Raw genomic sequence first — 20,856 nt, forward strand, 5'->3', positions numbered from 1 at the left:
TGCATGAAACAACAAAATAATAAAACAGTATAACCACCGGTGTACACAAAATAAGCTTAACCTGACTTACTCCATTTCATTACAATTAATACAGTCATAGAATGTCCATTGCAAAGCAATCTCCATTTAGTACATTGTCAAACTCTGCACGGAACTCTGGATAAGAGCTGTATGTACACGGTAAGTCGAGAACTGCTCCACATGTATGTGCAACAGGCCTACGTCCAAGGCCACATGATACATTAAACATGACTTCGATTTTGTCTTTACACATGACAGTAGAGCCGGTTCAGAATCGTAAGAAAGTCTCCAGCTTTCTTTGGTCTAGATTTTTCACATAGCGCTGCAGATGATTAAGGGTCAGCTTCTCTTGCTGGTTCAAGCAATCTTTTGCTGGCTTTATCATTTGTGACACTTTCTTGTTTGTAGCTTTCTTTGACTCGTATGCTTCAAGTATGCTTTGTCTGGTCAGATTCAGAATGCCAGTTGGCATAATGGTCCGGAAGCAGTTAATTATAAATTTGGGCTCTTGAAGGAGGACTTTGTGAGCCATTGTCAAAATAGCAGAACGAATGTTTTCTTTTGGAGGCAAGCAGTATGAACCCATCCGTGAGAAGAGATCAAGTAAATCTTCTGCATTATTTTCATCCAGGTTGCCTTGAATAGCTTTTTCAACAACAGATTGCTCTGATGCAGACAGATATTTAAAAAATGAGGACATCAAGAGCTCTTCAACAACGGAGTCCACACCATCAATACAAGCCAATATAAATGCCGGAGACAACCTGATGGGCATCACACCATGATCAACATAGCCTTTCACCCACACTCTTCCAACAGCCTGCCACTCCCTCTCGGAGTAGTCTGGTCTCAGTCTTGGAACTCGTTCTTCCTCACCCTCACACTGAGCAAGAAAATCTTCCCAAAAGGCAGTGTACAGTTCACGTGACACTCCATCATCATCAATTGCATTTTCATTAGTGAATTCTACACGCAGGACTTGCTTTAATACTTCGGGTTTTGAGAAGATCTCCAAAACATCTTTTACTATATTGACCCTTCTCACTTTCACACTTTGGATTTCTTTCATGCTCTCAGGATTCTCTGATTCTTCAATCAGCTGTTCTGCAAAAAATGATCCTTCTGTCTGAGGTTGATCAATTAATGGATTCAAAAACACTGTATTATAACATGAGGAGGTAACATTAATAACACTGTTCCTTTGTGATTTACAATTAATTAAAACCACATCCAAACCACTTCATGCGTACTGTTGATAATTTAATTGTATTACATCTATGGTGTCAGTCTTAGCTGTTGTAAAGTTTAAATACATTAAGCATATGTAAATATATACCTCTGTCATGAGTGTGATAGTGACATTTTACAAGTTTCAGTAAATGTTAAAATGATACAGTAATTCTGTAATAGTTTACTCACCAAATGTCATTTCAAACCTGTTTAACTTTGTTTCCATAAAACAAAAAAATTTAATTTGTGGAAGGAAAAACTCATTTGAATTTCTAAATGAACCAAAGGCTATATTTTACTATTATTTACAGTGTAGAACAATTCTAAGGTTCTCCTGTTGTGTTCCACAGCAAAAAAAAATAAAATCAAAACAGAATAAATAACTGATTTTAAGCGTACTATCACTTTAAGGGTTTAAATTATGTTTTAAAAAAATAAGATAAAAAAAAATAGTACAAATAAATAAATAATATCATACATATGTCATACCTGTCTAGGATCCCCATCTTCTGTATTCCAGGAAAGAGTGGAATCCAAAATGGCAAAATTATCATGTGCAATTCCAATCTGGATCTCGGAGTCCTCCAGTTCTAGATCATAAGACACAGCAACAAATGACCCTGGCTCTTCGCTCAAACACACCACATCATCAGATTCATGGTCATGAGGAGTGGATGCCCAATTTTCCTCTCTGGAATTATGACTGGTAGAGAAGCTATCCTCATCTTCAATGAGTGATGAATGACTGACAGGCACAGGATCACTTGATTGGACAAGTGGTTGTCCTAATATTCTTGCCATGCTTCGGGTTCTCCTAGTACTCTCTGTCTGTTGAAAGGAGGCAAATAAAAGATGTACATTATAACATTATTAACAGTCTCCCTCTCTTTATTTCTCGTTCTAAATAGATATATAGAAGGCATATAAACATCTAAAGATAAACAGTGTACATTATAACATTAGGGCTGTGAAAAAAATCGAATTCGATTTTCATGCGCTTCTCATCAGTAAAGACGCTCCAATTAGTAGTAGCTATATTTCCAGCACGTGCGTTCAGATCAGTGTTGCCAGGTTTTCACAACAAAGCCTGCCCATTTGCTTCTCAAATCTAGTCCAAAAATAGGCTCATTCGCGTTTCCATGGGGTTCCCCGATCAAAATTTCGTTTTGGAAGAAATGCTTTGGTAAAGTTTGCATTTTAGGAGCTAAATATCAAGTTATTATTGGGAATGGGATCGCTTCGACCCGCGGACATGAAAAACTACCGCAGACTTGGCAACACTGTTTCAGGTGGAGCGGCAGTTACTACACAGGGCCTTATGTAGTTCACGGTCAAGCTACACATAATCGATTTTTAAATCGGCAATAAATCGCCTGCGATTTTTAAATCGATTTTGTGTAGATTTTCAGTGAACTACGGCTATGTGTAGTAAAGTCTGACCAGTGTTGCCAAGTCTGCGGTTGTTTTTCGTGTCTGCGAATTGAAACGACCCCAATTCCAATAACGTGATGTTTAGCCCCTAAAATGCTAATTTTACCAAGGCAACCCTGCCAAAAAAAAATGTGTATTTTATCGCCTGGAACGAAACGCAATTGGGATAGTTTTGAGAAGCAATTGCGGGTTTTGTTTTGAAAACCTGGCAATCCTGATCTGAACGCTGGAGAATACTAGGAGCACCTTTACTGACTAGATGCGCATGGAAATCGCCTTCGACTTTTTGCACAGCCCTAAATTAACGTTTAATCCTCTCTTTCTTTAAATAGATAGGTACACAGGACAGGAAGCATAGACACCTAAAGATAGGCTATACAGTGTACATAACATTATCAACCTATTCTCTACCTTTCTCTCTATAAAATAGATTCACAACAGAAAAGCACATGAATTACTTTTTTTTTTTTATCCATCTTACCACTCTTGGCTCTCGTTCCAGTTCGTCAAGAGTAAAATCTGAGGACGAGTCTGATGAAACTTGGGGAGAACTGACCAAATCCTTTTCCATCGTGCATACGTACAGTCGTAGCATTCTGAGTTTACTCTGTTCATATAGTTCATTCACTGTCAGACTGAATGGAATAGTGGTCTGGCTGAAATCTCGCATCTCAAAAGTATAGCTTGCAGCTGGGCCTTTTGAAGAAACCCCTTTAGGAAAAAACAAATCCTTCCCAATCATCATCAGTTCCTCAACCGAAGTGTTCTTTTTAACCGTCACATGTCGCGTTCCTCCTCCATGTTTTGTCCGAACCTGGTGAAATTCTCCTTTATAAAAATGAAGCCACCCAATTTCCAGTCGTCTGGTCTCTTTAGATGCATGTTTGTTGCCGATACCTGAAAGTTTGCTTAATAAACCCCTGTCATTTGCTGATGTACTGCCTCTTTTTTGAATCTTGTCTCTTAATCTCTGCAGTGCAGTGGATTTGGTGGTTTCACATGCTGCGAGTCTTTGACTGCAAAATGCTCTAACTGCAAGACGATCCCCATATCTAACAATATATTTTCCAAGTTCGTCTTCGGTCATAATTGCAATGACACTTATGTTGATCTAAAAGGAAATTTCAGCTATAAATACATTGGCAACGAAAGCATGCATATTGATTAATTATCCTAACTGTAATTTACCTTATCCTCTTTTATTTTCTCAATCAAATCTTGAGAAATATCTCGTGACCTCAAAAAATCAACAAAATCTTCTTCCATGTTGAGATCTCTTGAAAAATTACGCTCTAAACACTCTCACCCACACATTAGTAATGATGCTAATTCAAAATGCATAAAACTGAAATTATACGGCGTGTGCACGCCATAGGTTTCTCGTGCTCACGCAAAAGTGTCTCGTGAGCACGCAAAACATTTCTCGTGCGCACGCGAAAGTTTCTCGTTAGCACACGAAAGTTTCTCGTGCGCACGTCATAGTTTCTCGTGAGCACGCGAAAGTCTGTGTTTTATTTTTTTTGCAAAGGTCCCTTTAGGGGCTCCGTACTACTGTTATAAAATGTTGAGAAATTCAAACAAAAAGTAAAAAAAAAAAAAATCGCTAGCGGAGGTGCAAGTGTCTGATAGTGCAAGTGTCACGGAGTGACTGTGACGGGGCGTAACCAAAAATGAGGAAGATTAGTTCCGCCGGGACCATATATCGCAAACACCGCCGCTTCCGGGAACGCCGATGAACCCAAATCGGCGTGTTATTGGGAACAGGTGTCTTGTTGAGCATGGCGATCACTGATTGGGCAATTCGGGGAAGAGGAGACATATAAATAGGGCATCAGAAACACGGGAAGTGTTGGTGATTCCCAGTAGTTATTGTGGGTGCAACGGAGCGGAGGAGAGAGTTGGAGAGAGATACGAATATATTTATTGGAGCATTGTGTTCAGATGCATTGTGTGATGTGAAGTAACACACATTGAAGATCTGCTAGGATTGCAGGAAGGAGATCGTGCTGCCAGTTGTGTCAGACGTCGGTTATATGGAAGAGAAGTGGAAAGATCCAGTGTTAATGAAAGTGTGAGTACACTGAAATATTTGTCGCGTCAACAGTTACTTTGCAAGTGTGGAATACCAATATATCTCTTGTGAGTTGTGACCAGTGTTAGCGGACCCACCTGCATGCCCAGAGCAAAGCTCCAGTTGCCCCTGTATAACCCTCTGTACGCCTAAGTTAGAGCCAGCGTATTGCCCTTGTATACTTACCTGTATGCACAGAGTCAAGCTCTAGTTGCCCCTGTATACGCACCTGTACGTCCAAAGTAAAGACCCAGTTGTCCTTCTGTATACTTACCTGTACGCCCCGAGTGAAATACCAGTGCATCGCCCTTGCATACTCACCTGCAAACTCCATCCGTAGGGTTTACCTGGACGAAAATCGAAGTTAAGGATTGTATATCTTTCTTGCATACTTACCTATACACCGAAGGCCAAGACCCCAATATATTCACCTGCATACTTACCTGTGGACCTTCTTGGCGCTTCTAACCGCGGACCCAGAATCTTGTGGCGAACGGCGTCAGGTACGCACCCCACCCAATTCATCAGAATTACGTACCTTCTTTACTCTGCGTGCAGGGACTGGAAGGGCCCCACCGACGGTTCTCCTGCAGGAGAAACACAAAGGCACTACTGAGGAAAACCCTGTTGAGTCACGTGAGGGAAAGGACACAAATCACCTACAGACTTACCTGAGAGTCCCCGTGACAGAGTCGGAAGCGACTCGGACCCATACTCTCTGGCCCCGAGAGTGGATTTTAGATTCCCTTTTCCCTTCCCTCCACACCTTTTAAGTAATTTAAATAAAGTTTGTTTTAATTATTGTCTCTCTCTCTCATGTGTCTGGTCATTGGGGTGTTCTTGGGACCTCCTCGAGGTGGAAACTAGGGAGGGGCGAGACTCACGACATCTGTTGTCCGCTCCGACCTGTGACACAAGTCTGAGAATGCAAGTCTGACAGTGCAAGTCTGCAGCCAGACCCTCTTGAAAATGACCCTTTTCCCCTACACAGGGGATTTGTTTCTGGGGCTCATCTAGTTGTCCTGAGCCGGGTTTCCCGATAAAGATTGATCTTAGTGTTTAAGAGCATTTTCTACTATAATTTTATGATAGTTCATTATTGTTTCACCAGCGTTTCCCAGCAATGCACGTAAAGCAATCGCACGTAACTGTGCTTTAAGTGCTACTTAGGAGTCGCTATCTGTTTGTCAAGTGCTGAAATGTCACCTTATAGAATGGCTCTTAATTGTAGTACACAATCGTTTATTGACATTAACCTAATACTGCGTTTAAGACAGGCAACTTGGATATAATAAAATACAATATTATATTATAGTGTATAATATTATACTTTACATAATAATATATAGTTTACTTTATATATAGTATAGAGAGAGACGTTATTTCCAGGTCTAGAGTCACTGCAGCTGTATATATACACTGACATTTTTCCAATTTAGTGGAATTTTTGCCTGAATTCCTTCCCCAGCCTTACACACACTTTGCATACAGTGTGTTTACATATATCAATTTTGAGGACACCATGCAGGGAATATTTGTTCAGAATTTCTGTTTAGCTCAATTGTGACAGTAATGAGACTGTTTGGTAAAGTAAACAATATAATACATGTTTTTTATTGTAAATTCCAATACTTATGTTTCGTAGATTTAAACATTACAACAAAAGGGGTTAGTAGTGATAAACAGTTCATAGTGTATTTGTGTTTGACTGTGGTTTATTTACTTTATTACTTACTAAAATAGTCATTGGTTAAAATCTTGTCTCCTAATGTATGGTGTCTACTACAGGTATAGGCCTAACTCTAATAATAATAATATTAAACACAGAAAAGCACAAAAGCTGTAGTTTTGAAATGTATTTTTTAATCAGAGATAAATAGTTCCCCAATTACAACATGTTTACATTTATACATTTTAGAATTAATTAAGAATTCATTCAAATTAATAAAGGTGTTATAATATAGACAATTAAGGATTCCGTGTTTGTGTATTTACATAATACTATGGGATGGGTCTTTCATTTGTGAATGAATTCTTGGAAGTCAATTAATTTATTTATATATTTAAATACATTATTTATGTATGGTCCTTGCATGGTCCTAAGGTAAACTACTTTGAAAGTGGCAGTGAAAGTTTATTATGATTTATTATGGTTTTTGCCTATGATATGTTTCCTTGTGTTTTGCTCTGGCTTGAGTAAGATAATGTAGCATTTTGGTGTAAATATACAGAATAATAAGCCAAAACTAGAGGCTAAGATGGCAAATATCTCCACAGCTACAGTAAACTTTCCGGGAGAACTGACATAAGCTGGGATAAAGGTGATCCAAACAGCACAGAATATTAGCAGACTGAACGTGATGAATTTCGCTTCATTAAAGTTATCAGGCAGCTTTCGAGCTAGAAAAGCCAAAATGAAACAGCAAACAGACAGCAAACCGATATAACCAAGCACAGCCCAGAACCCTATAGCTGATCCTAGATCACATTCAAGTATTATTGTATCTAATGAATGGGTAATATTTTTATATGGGATTGGAGGGGCTAATACCAGCCACACAGTACATATTATTACCTGGAAAAAAGTGCAACAGAAAACACTAACTCTTTGTAAGGGCAATGTACACTGAGGAACACTTGTACTGGGCACAGTGGCCTTGAAGGCCATTACCACTGCTATTGTCCTTGCCAGAACACAAGACATACAAAGGGCGAAAGTGATCCCAAATGCTGTGTGGCGCAACATACAGGACCACTCAGTAGGCTGACCAATAAAAGTGAGTGAACAGAGAAAACACAGAGAGAGTGAGAAAAGGAGTAGAAAGCTTAGCTCTGTATTGCTAGCCTTCACAAGGGGAGTGTCTATGAAGTGGTAAAACATCAGTGCAACTGCAATTGTTAAAGACACCCCAGTTAATGAGAATGCAGTCAAAAGTATTCCCATGTTTTCCTCAAATGAAAGGAACTCCACTTTCTTGAGAACACACATACTGTGGTTTTCATTTGACCAGTGCTCTAAAGGACATTTGATGCATTCAGCAGAATCTAAAAAAGACAAATAGAGCATAACATTCTTATACACACATTGTATTTATTTATTTTTGTTAATTAGATGAAATCAAACAAGCATATATATATATCAACACAAGTAATCAACATATGAAAAGGATTAAAAAAAGGCTATCAAATTTATCCTGAGACAAGAACACATTTTGGTTTTAGGTTTTTGGACAGCTTTGATTAAAGGTTTTGATCCACTTCAAATGTGTATGTATCTTTATGTATCAAAATGCTGGTCATCTCACCAGTAGTACTGCTGATTTCTCCAGAAGGGCACCGCAAACATTCAAAGCAGCATACTGGTCTCCCTTTCATCACAGCTTGTCTGAAACCTGGCTGGCAGCTCTCACTACACACTGAACTCGGTTTCTGCCATATTTACAAATTCTTACTTTGTTACACTTATTTTTAATTGTTTGTCACTAACTTAAGTAATCAGTATAATGGTTTTATGTTGTACATACCGTGTGACTGTCTCCTGCCCAAACTATATTGATAGAATTCATGACAAACTGCTGTTCATTGGGTAGTGAGGCATCATAGTGTCCTATAGTAACAAAAGTTGTTTCCCCTGCTCCATTTTTCTGCCAGTTTATTAGTTCATATCTTGCCATAGTGTCTCCATTTTTGTCAAAGTAAATCATCTCACCCGAGGCCATTGTGAAATTAACATTTTGAAGGGAATGCATTACCTGTGACCATTTCAAAACACTGTTAAAATGTGTTAGATATTAAATAATAATAATAATAATAATAATAATAATAAATAAATAAATAAATAAATAAATGAAAGATTTACTTACTTGGCTGGAAACTATTAAATCCTTTGTTCCACATGTTATGGTTTCAGGTGCAATGTTTGAAGTTTTGCAAGCCAATGTGTTATGCAAAGCATTAGCTATAGCATAAATTGCCTTATATACATTATTTGAAATCCTTAGCTCTGATACATCTGTAAACTCATTACTCACATTACTCAGATTCTCAGACCCATTACAAAACTTCTCATACTCAGTTTTAGAGCTGATTGTAGGAAAGATACGGCATCCAAATGCCATCTCCCAAAATTCCCTCAAAAGAGCGTTTGAAGGGTTTTGAGATGGATTGACCTTAAGGAGAAATTCCTTCAAGCCTGGAATTTTTGACTTGCTAATTGTAAAACCAACTGCACCACCAAGGACTTTTGAAACAATTCTAGTTGCCAAGTATCTTGCTGTAATCCAGGATTCACTGCCTACCCACTGTAGCCCGGTTACATTCTGTCTGATAATCTCCTCCAGTAACACATCCATTTCACCCTGTGCCAAAAATGCCACAAGAACTTTAGCAGTGCCCTTTTTTATTACTTCAACAACCTTAGCAATCTTCTCTTTGGAATTGGTCCTTGACATGGCCTCTGAATATTCAATGCATACTCCTTCTCTCTCTGCTACCTCTACAAAGGTTGCCATGCCGTTGTTTCCATAGTCATTGTCACTTCTCACTGCTCCAATCCATGTCCATCCAAAATGTTTGACTAGTTGTGCTAGAGCTCTGCTTTGGTGGAAATCACTGGGAATAGTTCTGAAGAAAGACGGAAACTGCTTTCTGTTGCTGAGGCAGGCACAGGTAGCAAAATGGCTTATCTGTCAAACAGAAAAGATGAAAATAACAAGAAAACATATTTATTTGTATCTTTAAATATCTTGTAATATTTATTTTGTTTATTTATTCTATGTATTTCACCACAGGAATTCTGAAGGGCCCTGTTATTCTGGACAGTACAATGGTTGAGGAAGACTCAGATTCTCCAATTATGGCTTTTACTGCTGTTTTTCCAGAGCATATGTGTTCTGCTGTCAACTCCTGACCATTTATCAGAGCCACTGATGATCTCATAGAGGCTAATGTGGAACCGCAGCTGTCAAATATTTGGTATCCAATCGAAATGTTTGGCAGTAAGCTTGGCTTGCTATTAATTTCTTCAATGGCAAAGATCATGGTCTGAGCAAAACGGAATTCTCTCAAATTAAGGCTGAGAGGGAGATAGAGGGGGGGTGGGGGGAGAGAGATTTTGTAATATGGTTTGTCTTGTTACAAATGAACAACTGATTGGGAATAGTAATAAAAATCCTACAAAATAAAATCTATAACATAGGTCATATATATTTACACTGTAAAATTAATAACACAGAAGCAAAGAATTAACAAACCTGGTGCACATTAGGCGATGGGGTTTTTCTCTAAAGGATGGCATTTCAAAATGTATTTTGCTGTGAATTGAAAAAGCTCCTCCGATGATTATGTCTCCATCCTTGGACAGCAAGGGGTACTCTGGTTTCCCTATCATACTACAGTTAACCTTTGTTTCCCCCTTTGTTTTAATGCTGCAAAGCAGCAAGAACCCAAAGACAAGCATTACAGAGACTCTGCGCCCTCCCTTACTCATCTGATGATGACAAGTTTGTTTATATAGTGTTTATCAGACTCATTATGAGCTCATGAAAAATCAAGTTATGTATTAAAGTGGTGTAAATCTTTCAAATGCCAGTGATGTCATTATGTTGTACAGGTACCCTTACCTTTCTCGTTTACCATTGATTTTGTCAAATTACAGACCAAACTGTATGGTAAAAATTTTATTTTTTATTTGTTTAAAAATCATGAAACCTGCTTTTATGTAAAATACCAATGCAAATGCAAAAAATAATAATATATATATTTTTATTTTTATTTTAATAATATATAGATTTTGTTTAACTTTTTCTGATTTTTATGGCCTAAAATGACTGATTTTGCTGCTGTTTTTCTAAAATAATTGTGGTGATGTTTGTGGCATTTCTTATTGTTTTGCTGTGAAAATATACCACAGACAACATTCTTCTAACAATATTATGACTTTTCTGATTTTGCAAAACATTGCAAGTCTCGAGACTAATATTTGAGGACACCAGCACTACTCCATTATGTTATGAAGCTACAAGAATATTTTTTTTATGCAAAGAAAACAAAAAGAACAACTTTATTCAACAAAGTCGTTATCATAGCTGTTTTCGTTCAAATCAAAGCGTAAATAAACATAGAAAGCGTGTCCATGTGACCCAGCTGACACAGAATATTCAGTCCCTCCAGGATTTTGTTGAACTTTTTCTGATTTTTATGGCCTAAAATGACTGATTTTGCTGCTGTTTTTCTAAAATAATTGTGGTGATGTTTGTGGCATTTCTTATTTTTTTTTGCTGTGAAAATATACCACAGACAACATTCTTCTAACAATATTGTTAGAATATTGTAGAATATTGTAATATGACTTTTCTGATTTTGCAAAACATTGCAAGTCTCAAGACTAATATTTGAGGACACCAGCACTAGTCCATTATGTTCTACGGAAGGTGGCTCCAGCACCTGACAGTAAAGCACTCACCCTAATCGCATATGTACATCTCAGAGACATCTATTTGATGTCTGCATTTACTTCTGCAGGACGTCTCTAAGATGTCAAATAGAAGCAGTTTTACATTCATTCTAAAAAATGTCTGAGACGTTTATCAGAGTACATGTAATATATTACATCTGATAAAATGTACTTTTATTACACGGTAAAAAATTGCTGTAGTTTCTACAGCAAAATTTTACAGAATTTTACTGTATAAACATTTTACAAGATGCAGCTGTAATTCGCAATGCATTATGGGTCAAATAATGTTTTACAGTTGTTAACAGTATATTTCCACGTCAACTGTAATTCATTTACAAGAAGCAGGTGTTTCCTACACTAACTTACTGTAGTGTGGCATTATGGGATTGCGCGCGCATCATTCAAATTCAGAAACCCAGCCGACTGGATAATGAGAACGATTGAAGATAAGAGGCTTTATTCATAATTCCTGGTAAGTTCACTTAATTATACTTAAGAAATGTAACCTTTTATATTTATTTAAGTTAATCTATAAGCGACTTCATGTCACAATAGCCTCCTATCCTGACATTTAGTGGCCTTGGTAACTTCTGTGCAGTAAACTGGGAATTGCTATCATAGCATAGCATAGCATAGTTCAATAAACAATTAGTTAACCAGTTACTTACTTTTTTAGACACAATATTAACTGTTGTTGTATTTCACCGACGAATATAGTTCCAAACAAAGACCAAAGCAAAACTATTTTGCTGATTCTCAAATCAAAACTCTCCAAACTTTCGCTAAATGATTCACCTTTTTGAACGGATCGGTTCAATGAATGACTCAGTTGATTCCCTCATTAAGTTATTTACTGCCACCTAATGGCGGATTAGTTTATAAGTAGCATTGCATTTTTCCAACATTTACTAATTCTATTTTCAAATTTCATATAATTTTGCACTGTTAATTATTTAATTTGATTGGTGGTACAGTTCTAAAATGTAATATTACAATTTATAATTATAAATTATATAATTTATAATAGTTTGTTTATTCTAACATATATGCCTTTTGGGGTGTTAATTTTGGTCTCATTTACAGTACATAATGCTTTAAAGAAATCACAAGATTATTTTCTTTATGTCTTGTAGGTGCAAAGAATAGCAGCTGATGTGGAGAAATGTTCGATGCTTCAAGACTCTGAAGCTGATTTTATTAGGTAATATATTAATTATTTAAATAATTTGATAAACTTGTAATTTAGATTACATTTTATATTGAAATACTGCATTGTAGGTTACATTATTGCTTATATTTATTCATTTCAGGTCTACCCAGTGGCTTTTGACTATTTGAGGGTCAGATGGTTGTGAATTCATACCTCTACATTGTGCGTCCCGGGAGCAGGCATCTTTTGCACACATTAATTGTTTCAAAGGTAACAAGTTTAACTTAAGTAATTTCAGAGATGTATAGTAACGAAGTAGAACTACTTCACTACTGTACTTAAGTACTAAAAGGCGGTATCTGTACTTTACTAGAGTATTATTTGTTTCTCCTACTTCCACTTTTACTTCGGTACATATTTTCGCTGAGTTTAATACTTTTACTCCGATATTTTTTTTATGTGCTGCATCGTTACTCGTTACAATTATGATGTTACGAATCATTCCATTACAAACCACTGCCAGAACTGTAGATGGCAGGTTTGATGAAGCTGGCACATCATTGAGCGAATCAAGCGAGACTGCGCGTGCTGACTGAACTGCTGTGAAGAGAGAGATGAACACCGAGCCGAGCCAGATAATGACTCGTTCACGAGTCAAGAACCGGTTGCATCGGTTTTCGGATGACCAGTAACGTTAGTTCTTTCTGACAGTTCGATTCAGTAAACCAGTTGAAGAAAACAGTTCACCGATTCTTTTGCGCTCGATGCAATGGCGTCATTGGCGTTGACTGCACATTGGCTCATAACATTAAGAATCAGTTCAGAATCAATCACCAAAAGAATCAGTTCGGTTCCAGACGCTCTGTGTGTCGGTTTGCTTCACGCTAAATCACACATGCGCAGTATCATCAGCTCATCAGTTCACGAATCGGACGCGTCTGACAGAAACGGTTCTTGACTCGTGAACGAGTCATTATCTGGCTCGGCTCGGTGTTCATCTTCAGTTCTCTCTTCACATCAGTTCAGTCAGTGTACTGTTTGAGTCAATAAATTACTCCGGGATATTGGTTTGTTTTAACTCAGAGGGAGTGTCAGACACATTAAACAAGTTAAGCTTAATTCATCTGTGGATTAATGCGTATTGGAGACGCGAACTGTTTAAAACGATTCAGTTCGATTTGGTGAACTGTTTCAAAAAGATCCGGTTACATCGAATGATTCGTTCGCGAACCAGATATCACAAACTGCTTTGTTTTTAACTGTCTTACAACAGACACGGAAGAGAAGACAATGCTGAATAAAGTCGTAGTTTTTGCTATTTTTTGACCAAAATGTATTTTCGATGCTTCAAAAAATTCTAAATGACCCTCTGATGTCTTACGGGTTTGAAACAACATGAGGGTAAGTTATCAATGACATCATTTTGCAAATGATTTTTCATTTTGCGAACTAACCCTAGTAACCGTTTTTTTGTTTACAAGAAGTTACAGTCAAAGGAATTGTGACTGTCCTTTAGGTTAATCATTTGAAATAGTAAAAACAATATGTTCAAACTTTTGACTATTTTCTTTAATAGCTACATAACACAATACTTCTACTTTTACTTTCAGTACTTGAGTAGTAAATTTTAAAATAGACTACTTGCAATACTTAAGTACAAAAAATGTTGAATACTTTAGTACTTCTACTTAAGTGTGGTGCTTAAAGAGCACTTCTACTTCTACTCAAGTCACTTTTTTGATAGAGCACTTGTACTACTCAAGTATGGTTCTCTAGTACTTTATACATCTCTGAGTAATTTCATTCGCGAAAAAGGTTACTTATTCAAAATGAAATGTAGTCATTCATCACTGTTAACTGTTAATGTTGTTCCAAACCCGTAAAAGCTATGTTCATCTTCGGTACACAATTTTAGATATTTCAGATGAGAACCGGGAGGCTTGCGTCTGTCCCACTGACAGCCAAACAATTAACAATGTCTAAGCCCAGAAAAGTATGAAAAGGATTGTCAGAATACAAAAAGAACAACTTTATTCAACATAGCTGTTTTCGTTCAAACCAAAGCGTAAATAAACTTAGAAAGCGTGTCCATGTGACCCAGCTGACACAGAACAGGCTATGTAGTGTGTGTCCAACAGATACTTTCCCAAAATGGCACTACACTGACACAGAGGAGACTAATTGTTTCTTTCCATACAAAAAATATTGTCGTCGCTTCATAACGATTGAACCACTGATGGACTATTCTGATGATGTCTTTCATACTTTTCTGGGCCTTGACAGTGGTATTTACTGGAGAGTCTATGGGACAGTCACAATCTTCCCAGTTCCATTCAGAATATCTTAAATTGTGTTCCGAAGACGAACAAAGCTTTTACGGGTTTGGAACGACATGGAGGTAAGTGATTAATGGTAAGATTTTCATTTTGGGGTGGAGTAACCTTTTAAGTACTGGTAAATGCTGATTGTATTGTTTAAGTGGCATTTTGACATTTATTTTATTGAGCTAGTTTCATTTGATACATAACTTTATCCTGATGCTTGTTTTTATGTGCAGATGTTTTCATGGAAACACAACACTCACTGGATACAAGACGGACACATAGAGGCAAAACAAGTGGAAAAGTCTCAGAAAATGTGTGTGCTCATCTCAGAAAGTTGATGGACTTTCAGTATGTATTTATTACATTGTCTTTTGCAGGACTATTCTTAATTTGATAGAACATAAGCTCAAACAACAGAATTTGTGATTTAATGTTGATTCCAGCATTTTATTTGAATCTTTTTCTTTAAAACATATATTTTTACAATGTTTAAATGTTTAAAAAAATTATACAAATTCTGTTGATTGACCTTCATTTTTATAGAAAGTTAATGTTCTACTCTGAATATGGCTTTTTTTAAACAGTTATTTGTGATGCTATGCTATTTTTATGATAAGATTTAACTGTTGAAAGACTGAACATTTTATTTTACCAGTAAAAGCCATGCAATGTCTTTCTGCCAGTTTTAATAAATACTTATTTGCATCATCATTGACTTGGTTTTCATTCATTTGTAAAAATATTAAGATAATATTAATATTAAGCTCATGATAATGCATTTATATCAGTATTTTATAGTTTACTTTTAAAATTATTCTTTAATGCAGTTTCATTGTTAAATTATTACAACATCATATTGTATTTAGGGGTGTTTACATGATTTTATTGGCAACTTTTGTTGCCAGTTAAATACTGTAATTTAATAAAATTACAAAAAAATGCTGTAAAATATATTTACAGGACTTTATTGGCAACTTTTTTGCCAGGTAAATACAGTACTTTAGAGAATTTACAAAATATTGCTGTAAAATAAACTACTTGTAAAATTCAATGTTACTGTAAAAAATACTACAAACTACTGTATTTCACATACAGCAATTAACTGTTATTTGCTTTGCAGTAATGTCCTGTAATCCATTTTACAGCAATTAACATCTTTTTTTACAGGATTTTATTGGCAACTTTTTTGCCAGTAAAATCCTGTAAATTCTACAGTACATTTTTTACAGTGTATGGTCATTCAAAATGTCTAAATATATATATATATATATATATATATATATATATATATATATATATATATATATATATATATATATATATTTTTTTTTTTATTAGGGAGTGGAGATGGCCTATAAGTACTTCTCTGCAGCCATCTTCTAGTGGTAATTTAATATATTTTTGTATTTTTAAATAATTGTTAGCTTTCCTACATTATGAAACTTTTAGTTTTATACATGGGGGAAACCTATGAAAGATGAACAAATATCTTCAAGTTAAAAATATCTTTCAAATTCGGTAATACTCAAAGCTTTGAAGTGCTGCGATAAGTTGTGTGAAAAATTTAAAAACAACTCGAAAAGATTAGACCATTTCTGCCACAAGTTGATCCTATAGTTTTACTATGTTTAATCAATGGTGAACTGGGGTGATTTGCGTTTATTGAACAATAGAGAGAGTATAGTGCGGCTTGTCTCCAAAAATTTTATTGATGAGGGTAATAAAAGCCATCTGTTCTGGACACCTGTCTGGACACCCTCCTCCCCTTCCCTGCCTGTACAGCCCAGTGCCCTAATTATGAACCTGAGAAGGCATTTCGGTGGGAGAGAAAAGTTTTTTTTTGCATTGGGAAGTGTGCTTTTTTTTTAAACATTAAAATGTGAAATTGTGAAAATGGTATAAGGGAAGCTTTCATTAAATACACAGTGTACTTCAAGAAAAAGGTTATAAACACAGATGAAATGGAAACAATGTAATGATCATTTTTGTAGTTGGAAAAGTGTAAAACATTGTGTTAAAGTTGTTACAAATTAAATAAAAAGAAAACTAGGTTACTGGTTATTTATCTAAAACAACCAAACAAGCCAAAACTATCAGAAACGTTTCGTTAAGCAACACGTGGAAAAGATGTGAGAGCTTGTAGCATTACAATTTAAAAACTTTTAAGGTTTGTTACCAGTTAGAAAACTAGGTTACAGAGTTTTATAGCATTTGTACATTACCTCAAACTTAAGAAAAAGAAGCGAATGTAAAGCAACGATACAAACCAGAAAAGTTGGTGTTTGTCACGCTGGGTGAAAAGTTAAAACAAAAGAAAAAAAGATGGTAGGCATTTACACGGATCTAAAATAAAATACATCAGACAAGATACTTGTCAAATCTATGATGTACTCTACCACTAACTACAGTTTTAAAAATCGAGACTGTTACTGACAGAGTTAAACAAAAGAAAAAAAGATCTCCCAGCAAAGTGTTACGGCATCTCCATTGAATCGACCTCACAGCATCGCTGATATACTTAGGCCCCGTCCACATGGAGATGCGTTTCTGTGAATAAGCACACATTTTTTATCGGATAGGCGTTTCGTCCACACGGATCTGGCGTTTCCATAAGGTGAAACTGCTATTTTTTTAAACCGGGTCCCAAGGTGGATAAATTTGAAAACGCCGTCTTTGCGTTTTCGTCTGTACGGCTAATCCGTATATTTTCTGAAACGATGACGTCATCAGCTCACATCTCCCCCCTAGTCAGACACCTCTACGTCACGTAACAGCAACAAAAACATGAACAAACACTGAACGATTGTCTTTTTATTAACTAACATTAACACTGATTAATAAATGTATTGTTCCATGTTCGCATGTGTACCACGCGCAAGGTTTATGAGCATAGTCCAAGTCTTCTTCTCTGTTTTTAGTGTATCTCTGTGGCAGAATTACAGCGCCACATACTGGTCTGGCACCGTCTCCGTGTGGACGGGGCCTTAGAATGAGGCTTGGGAATGCTTCGGAAAAGCCACTCCTACAGCCCGGCCCTCTCTAATGCTGGAGGCGTGACAGTAGCATCAAATAGATTTAAATGTATGTTAAAATGATTCAACTAAGTAGTCTTTAAAAAATAGACATCAGTTCTTAATTAGTGAAAACTTTATATCCGTTTAAACATAAGACCAAATTTTACTTTTAAATTATGTAGGCCTATACCGATTTTTATTTATTTTTAGTCAATTTTTTTTAAGTCATCGTTGAAAAAAAAAAATATTTGAGATCTGTCATTTAACCGCCTAAAAAAAAAAAAACAGTTTTATTTTAATTACATTTATTATTTTTATTCACAAGGTGATTTTTCAAACACCAATGCAAACATGGCATACAAACACACGTACCTTGATTTTTGAAGCCTCAATACAAACACACACACACACACACACACACAAATATACAAAAAGCATAAATACACGTAAATATACCCAAACATACAAATACAAACACATGTACAAACAATCTCACACACACTTTCCTTCTGCCGCGCTTGTGTCGTGTTATCTAGTAAATAAGCCAGACATATGTAATTAAAAGTACTCGGTTTAACAATAGGACTGGAAAGAAAACAGCATCTCAAGTTGTGCATTGAAACGTGAATGTGTCCGGCATCTGGCGTCTGTGTGATTACTGGATTGTGAAACTAACTAATTTCAAGGGATCTGTATCATTTAACCGCCCAAAAAAAAACATCCACTCAAAGACCCCAATGTACGTTTTAACAAGACAGAGAGGATGGTATATATATATATATATATATATATATATATATATATATATATATATATATATATATATATATATATATATATATATAGGACATTTTTAGTTTTAATATAATTACATTTATTATTTTTCAAGCATCCATGCAAGCATACCATACAAACACACATACCTTGATTTTTCAAGCCTCGACACACACACACACACACACACACACATATGAGATTGTTTTACTTATTAAGACTTTGACTTATTAAGATCTTTGATTTACAATGTAAGACAGAATAACTTTTAAACACAAATGATTCACAATATTTTGTGGGGAGAAACGCTAAACAGATATCATCGAATTGATTTTGGAGTTGTTAAAAATTTGTGCATTTCAAACAATCAAAGTTAATGCCGTATCTACCCCGTCGAGATGAAAGGCCGTCTTTACGCACCAGGATATGTGATAAAGGCCAGACGGTGTCTGGTGTAGATCATGCAGGTAACGGATACATTCAGTCAAGCTCTAAAAATAAATCAACGTTATACATGTATGCGTATTAAAGATTTATGTTATTAGGGACATCTCTACTGAAGTTTATTAGATTTTAGAGGTGCTCTCAAGAGATGCCCACAGGGCTACCCACCTTTAAAAACTAAAAGTTTTGTCATGCTCATTACCTGCAAATTAACTTCAAGCCGTGCTATGTTACAAATCCAACAATTGACGAAACAATGGCAGACAACTACCAGGGTGAGTTTTATATCTAAATTATTAAAATATATTTTAAAGTGAATATTTGTTTAACGTCTCGTGGGTGATCTCTGGGTGGTTTTGAGAATCAGGATTTCGATGAAGGTTTGGAACAGATCCTTGAAGAGTTATGTATTTTACAACTTTATTTTATTAACTATTCAATATCTAATAATAAAACCAATAACTTTACCACCATTCTTACAGTTGATGAGGGTGTGTTGTTTGTTTGTGATGAACCCGAAGCTGTTAATAACGGTAAGCATTTTTCTCAATAAGTTAAAAATGACAGGTTCATATAAAATGATTACCCAGATAAATAATAATAATGAGAAAAGGTTTATATTAGGGCCAGGACTCGATTAAAAAAAATAATCTAATTCATTAGAGGCTTTGTAATTAATTAATCGAAATTAATCGCATTTTAATCGCATATAAATATTTGACCATTAGAACAGTGAGAAGTTTTTTTTTTTTCACATGGATTTATAGTATACCATTGAATAATGACTGAATACATAAGCTTAAGCAACAAAATATTGTTTATTTTTGTTCAACCAAGTCTAGCAGACCAGTGCAATTTTTGCCATTAAGTGTAGCAATAGCATATTTAGAAACAATTTAGAAATAGTACATTTCAGAATTTCAGGAAGCTTATAGGTGCTGGAACCTTCTGTAAAGTGTTTTTTAAGTAAAACACAATACTGTCAATTACATTCAGAACATTGGAAACACTGATTAGAAACTATTAGAAAACATCTCTCTGTTGCTTCAGAGGCCATAACATACTAAGTCCAACTCTCAATAACCTTGGCCAAAACAATAAAGAGTTTAACATAAACTGCCAGTTGCACCAACAAAATAATACATAGTTCAACATAAAGTGTAAAGTCCACGCTAGCTGCTATATGTTTTGCGTTGAGGTGATACTTGAGGCTCGATGTGTGCTGCGGTGATGTGCGAACGCTAGTTGGTGCTCCTGTATAATCGGTCCGCCGAAACTCATCCAGTGAGAAACTGTAATTAGTAAGTAAGTAAAGCTAATAGAACTAGATGTTTCAATCCCTTTAGAAGGAAACTCTTGATAGTAGCAATCGGTGTTGAGTGGTAAAAAACAAATACAAAGGCCAGAAGGCTCAACAGTGTACCCAGCATCCCAGGTACACTCCCCTCCATGCCATACCCTCTATGTCCCGGATGGGCTCTGCATGGCAGGGCGTCCTTCTCCCTGAGTCGGGCCTAAACCTGACCGCATACCATCTGTCTCTACCTTTTTTTTTTTTTTTTCAATATGTTTATTGTCATTTTCTCATTTTATAACCACAGAACAAGTACATATACTTACACCTTTTCACATATACATCTTCAATTAACACTTCTTAAAGGTAAAGAAAATAATAATAATAAAAAATAAATAAATAATAATTAAAAAATAATAATAATAATTATATATATATATATATATATATATATATATATATATATATATATATATATATATATATATATATATATACATATGAATTTGCTACAGACAATGTATACAAAGTGTTTTTCTGTAAAGTCTACATTCCCAGTTTACATGATATTTATGTATGGCTCCCACAGCCGATCAAAGTCTTTCCTCTTGCATTTAGCAATATAAATTAGCCTTTCCAATCCGAT

The 20,856-nt window shown here is 35.7% G+C and overlaps 1 protein-coding gene across 1 annotated transcript; it reads right to left on the minus strand.

The window, feature by feature from the left end:
• Positions 1 to 6,890: 6,890 nt before the first annotated feature.
• Positions 6,891 to 17,670, minus strand: olfch1 (olfactory receptor C family, h1). Its single transcript, XM_026288225.1, has 7 exons — positions 17,648 to 17,670; positions 10,006 to 10,143; positions 9,539 to 9,827; positions 8,617 to 9,438; positions 8,278 to 8,505; positions 8,059 to 8,182; positions 6,891 to 7,798 (listed from the first exon to the last, which is right to left on the minus strand). The coding sequence occupies exons 2-7, from the start codon at positions 10,140 to 10,142 to the stop codon at positions 6,891 to 6,893; spliced, it is 2,508 nt and encodes an 835-aa protein (XP_026144010.1). The 5' UTR covers position 10,143; positions 17,648 to 17,670.
• Between the last annotated feature and the right edge of the window lie 3,186 nt (positions 17,671 to 20,856).

Source organism: Carassius auratus, chromosome 18 (assembly GCF_003368295.1).
Source record: "Carassius auratus strain Wakin chromosome 18, ASM336829v1, whole genome shotgun sequence".
NCBI classification, from domain to species: Eukaryota; Metazoa; Chordata; class Actinopteri; order Cypriniformes; family Cyprinidae; genus Carassius; species Carassius auratus.

What these genes read in the sequence shown, in the direction of transcription:
- olfch1 (XM_026288225.1), bottom strand. Translation starts at nt 10,142, where the DNA reads ATGATAGGGAAACCAGAGTACCCCTTGCTGTCCAAGGATGGAGACATA. An exon ending in GGGCAGGAGACAGTCACACG is followed by an intron (nt 8,183 to 8,277) that starts GTATGTACAACA and finishes TAAATATGGCAG; the next exon opens with AAACCGAGTTCAGTGTGTAG. An exon ending in AGAAATCAGCAGTACTACTG is followed by an intron (nt 7,799 to 8,058) that starts GTGAGATGACCA and finishes TGTCTTTTTTAG; the next exon opens with ATTCTGCTGAATGCATCAAA.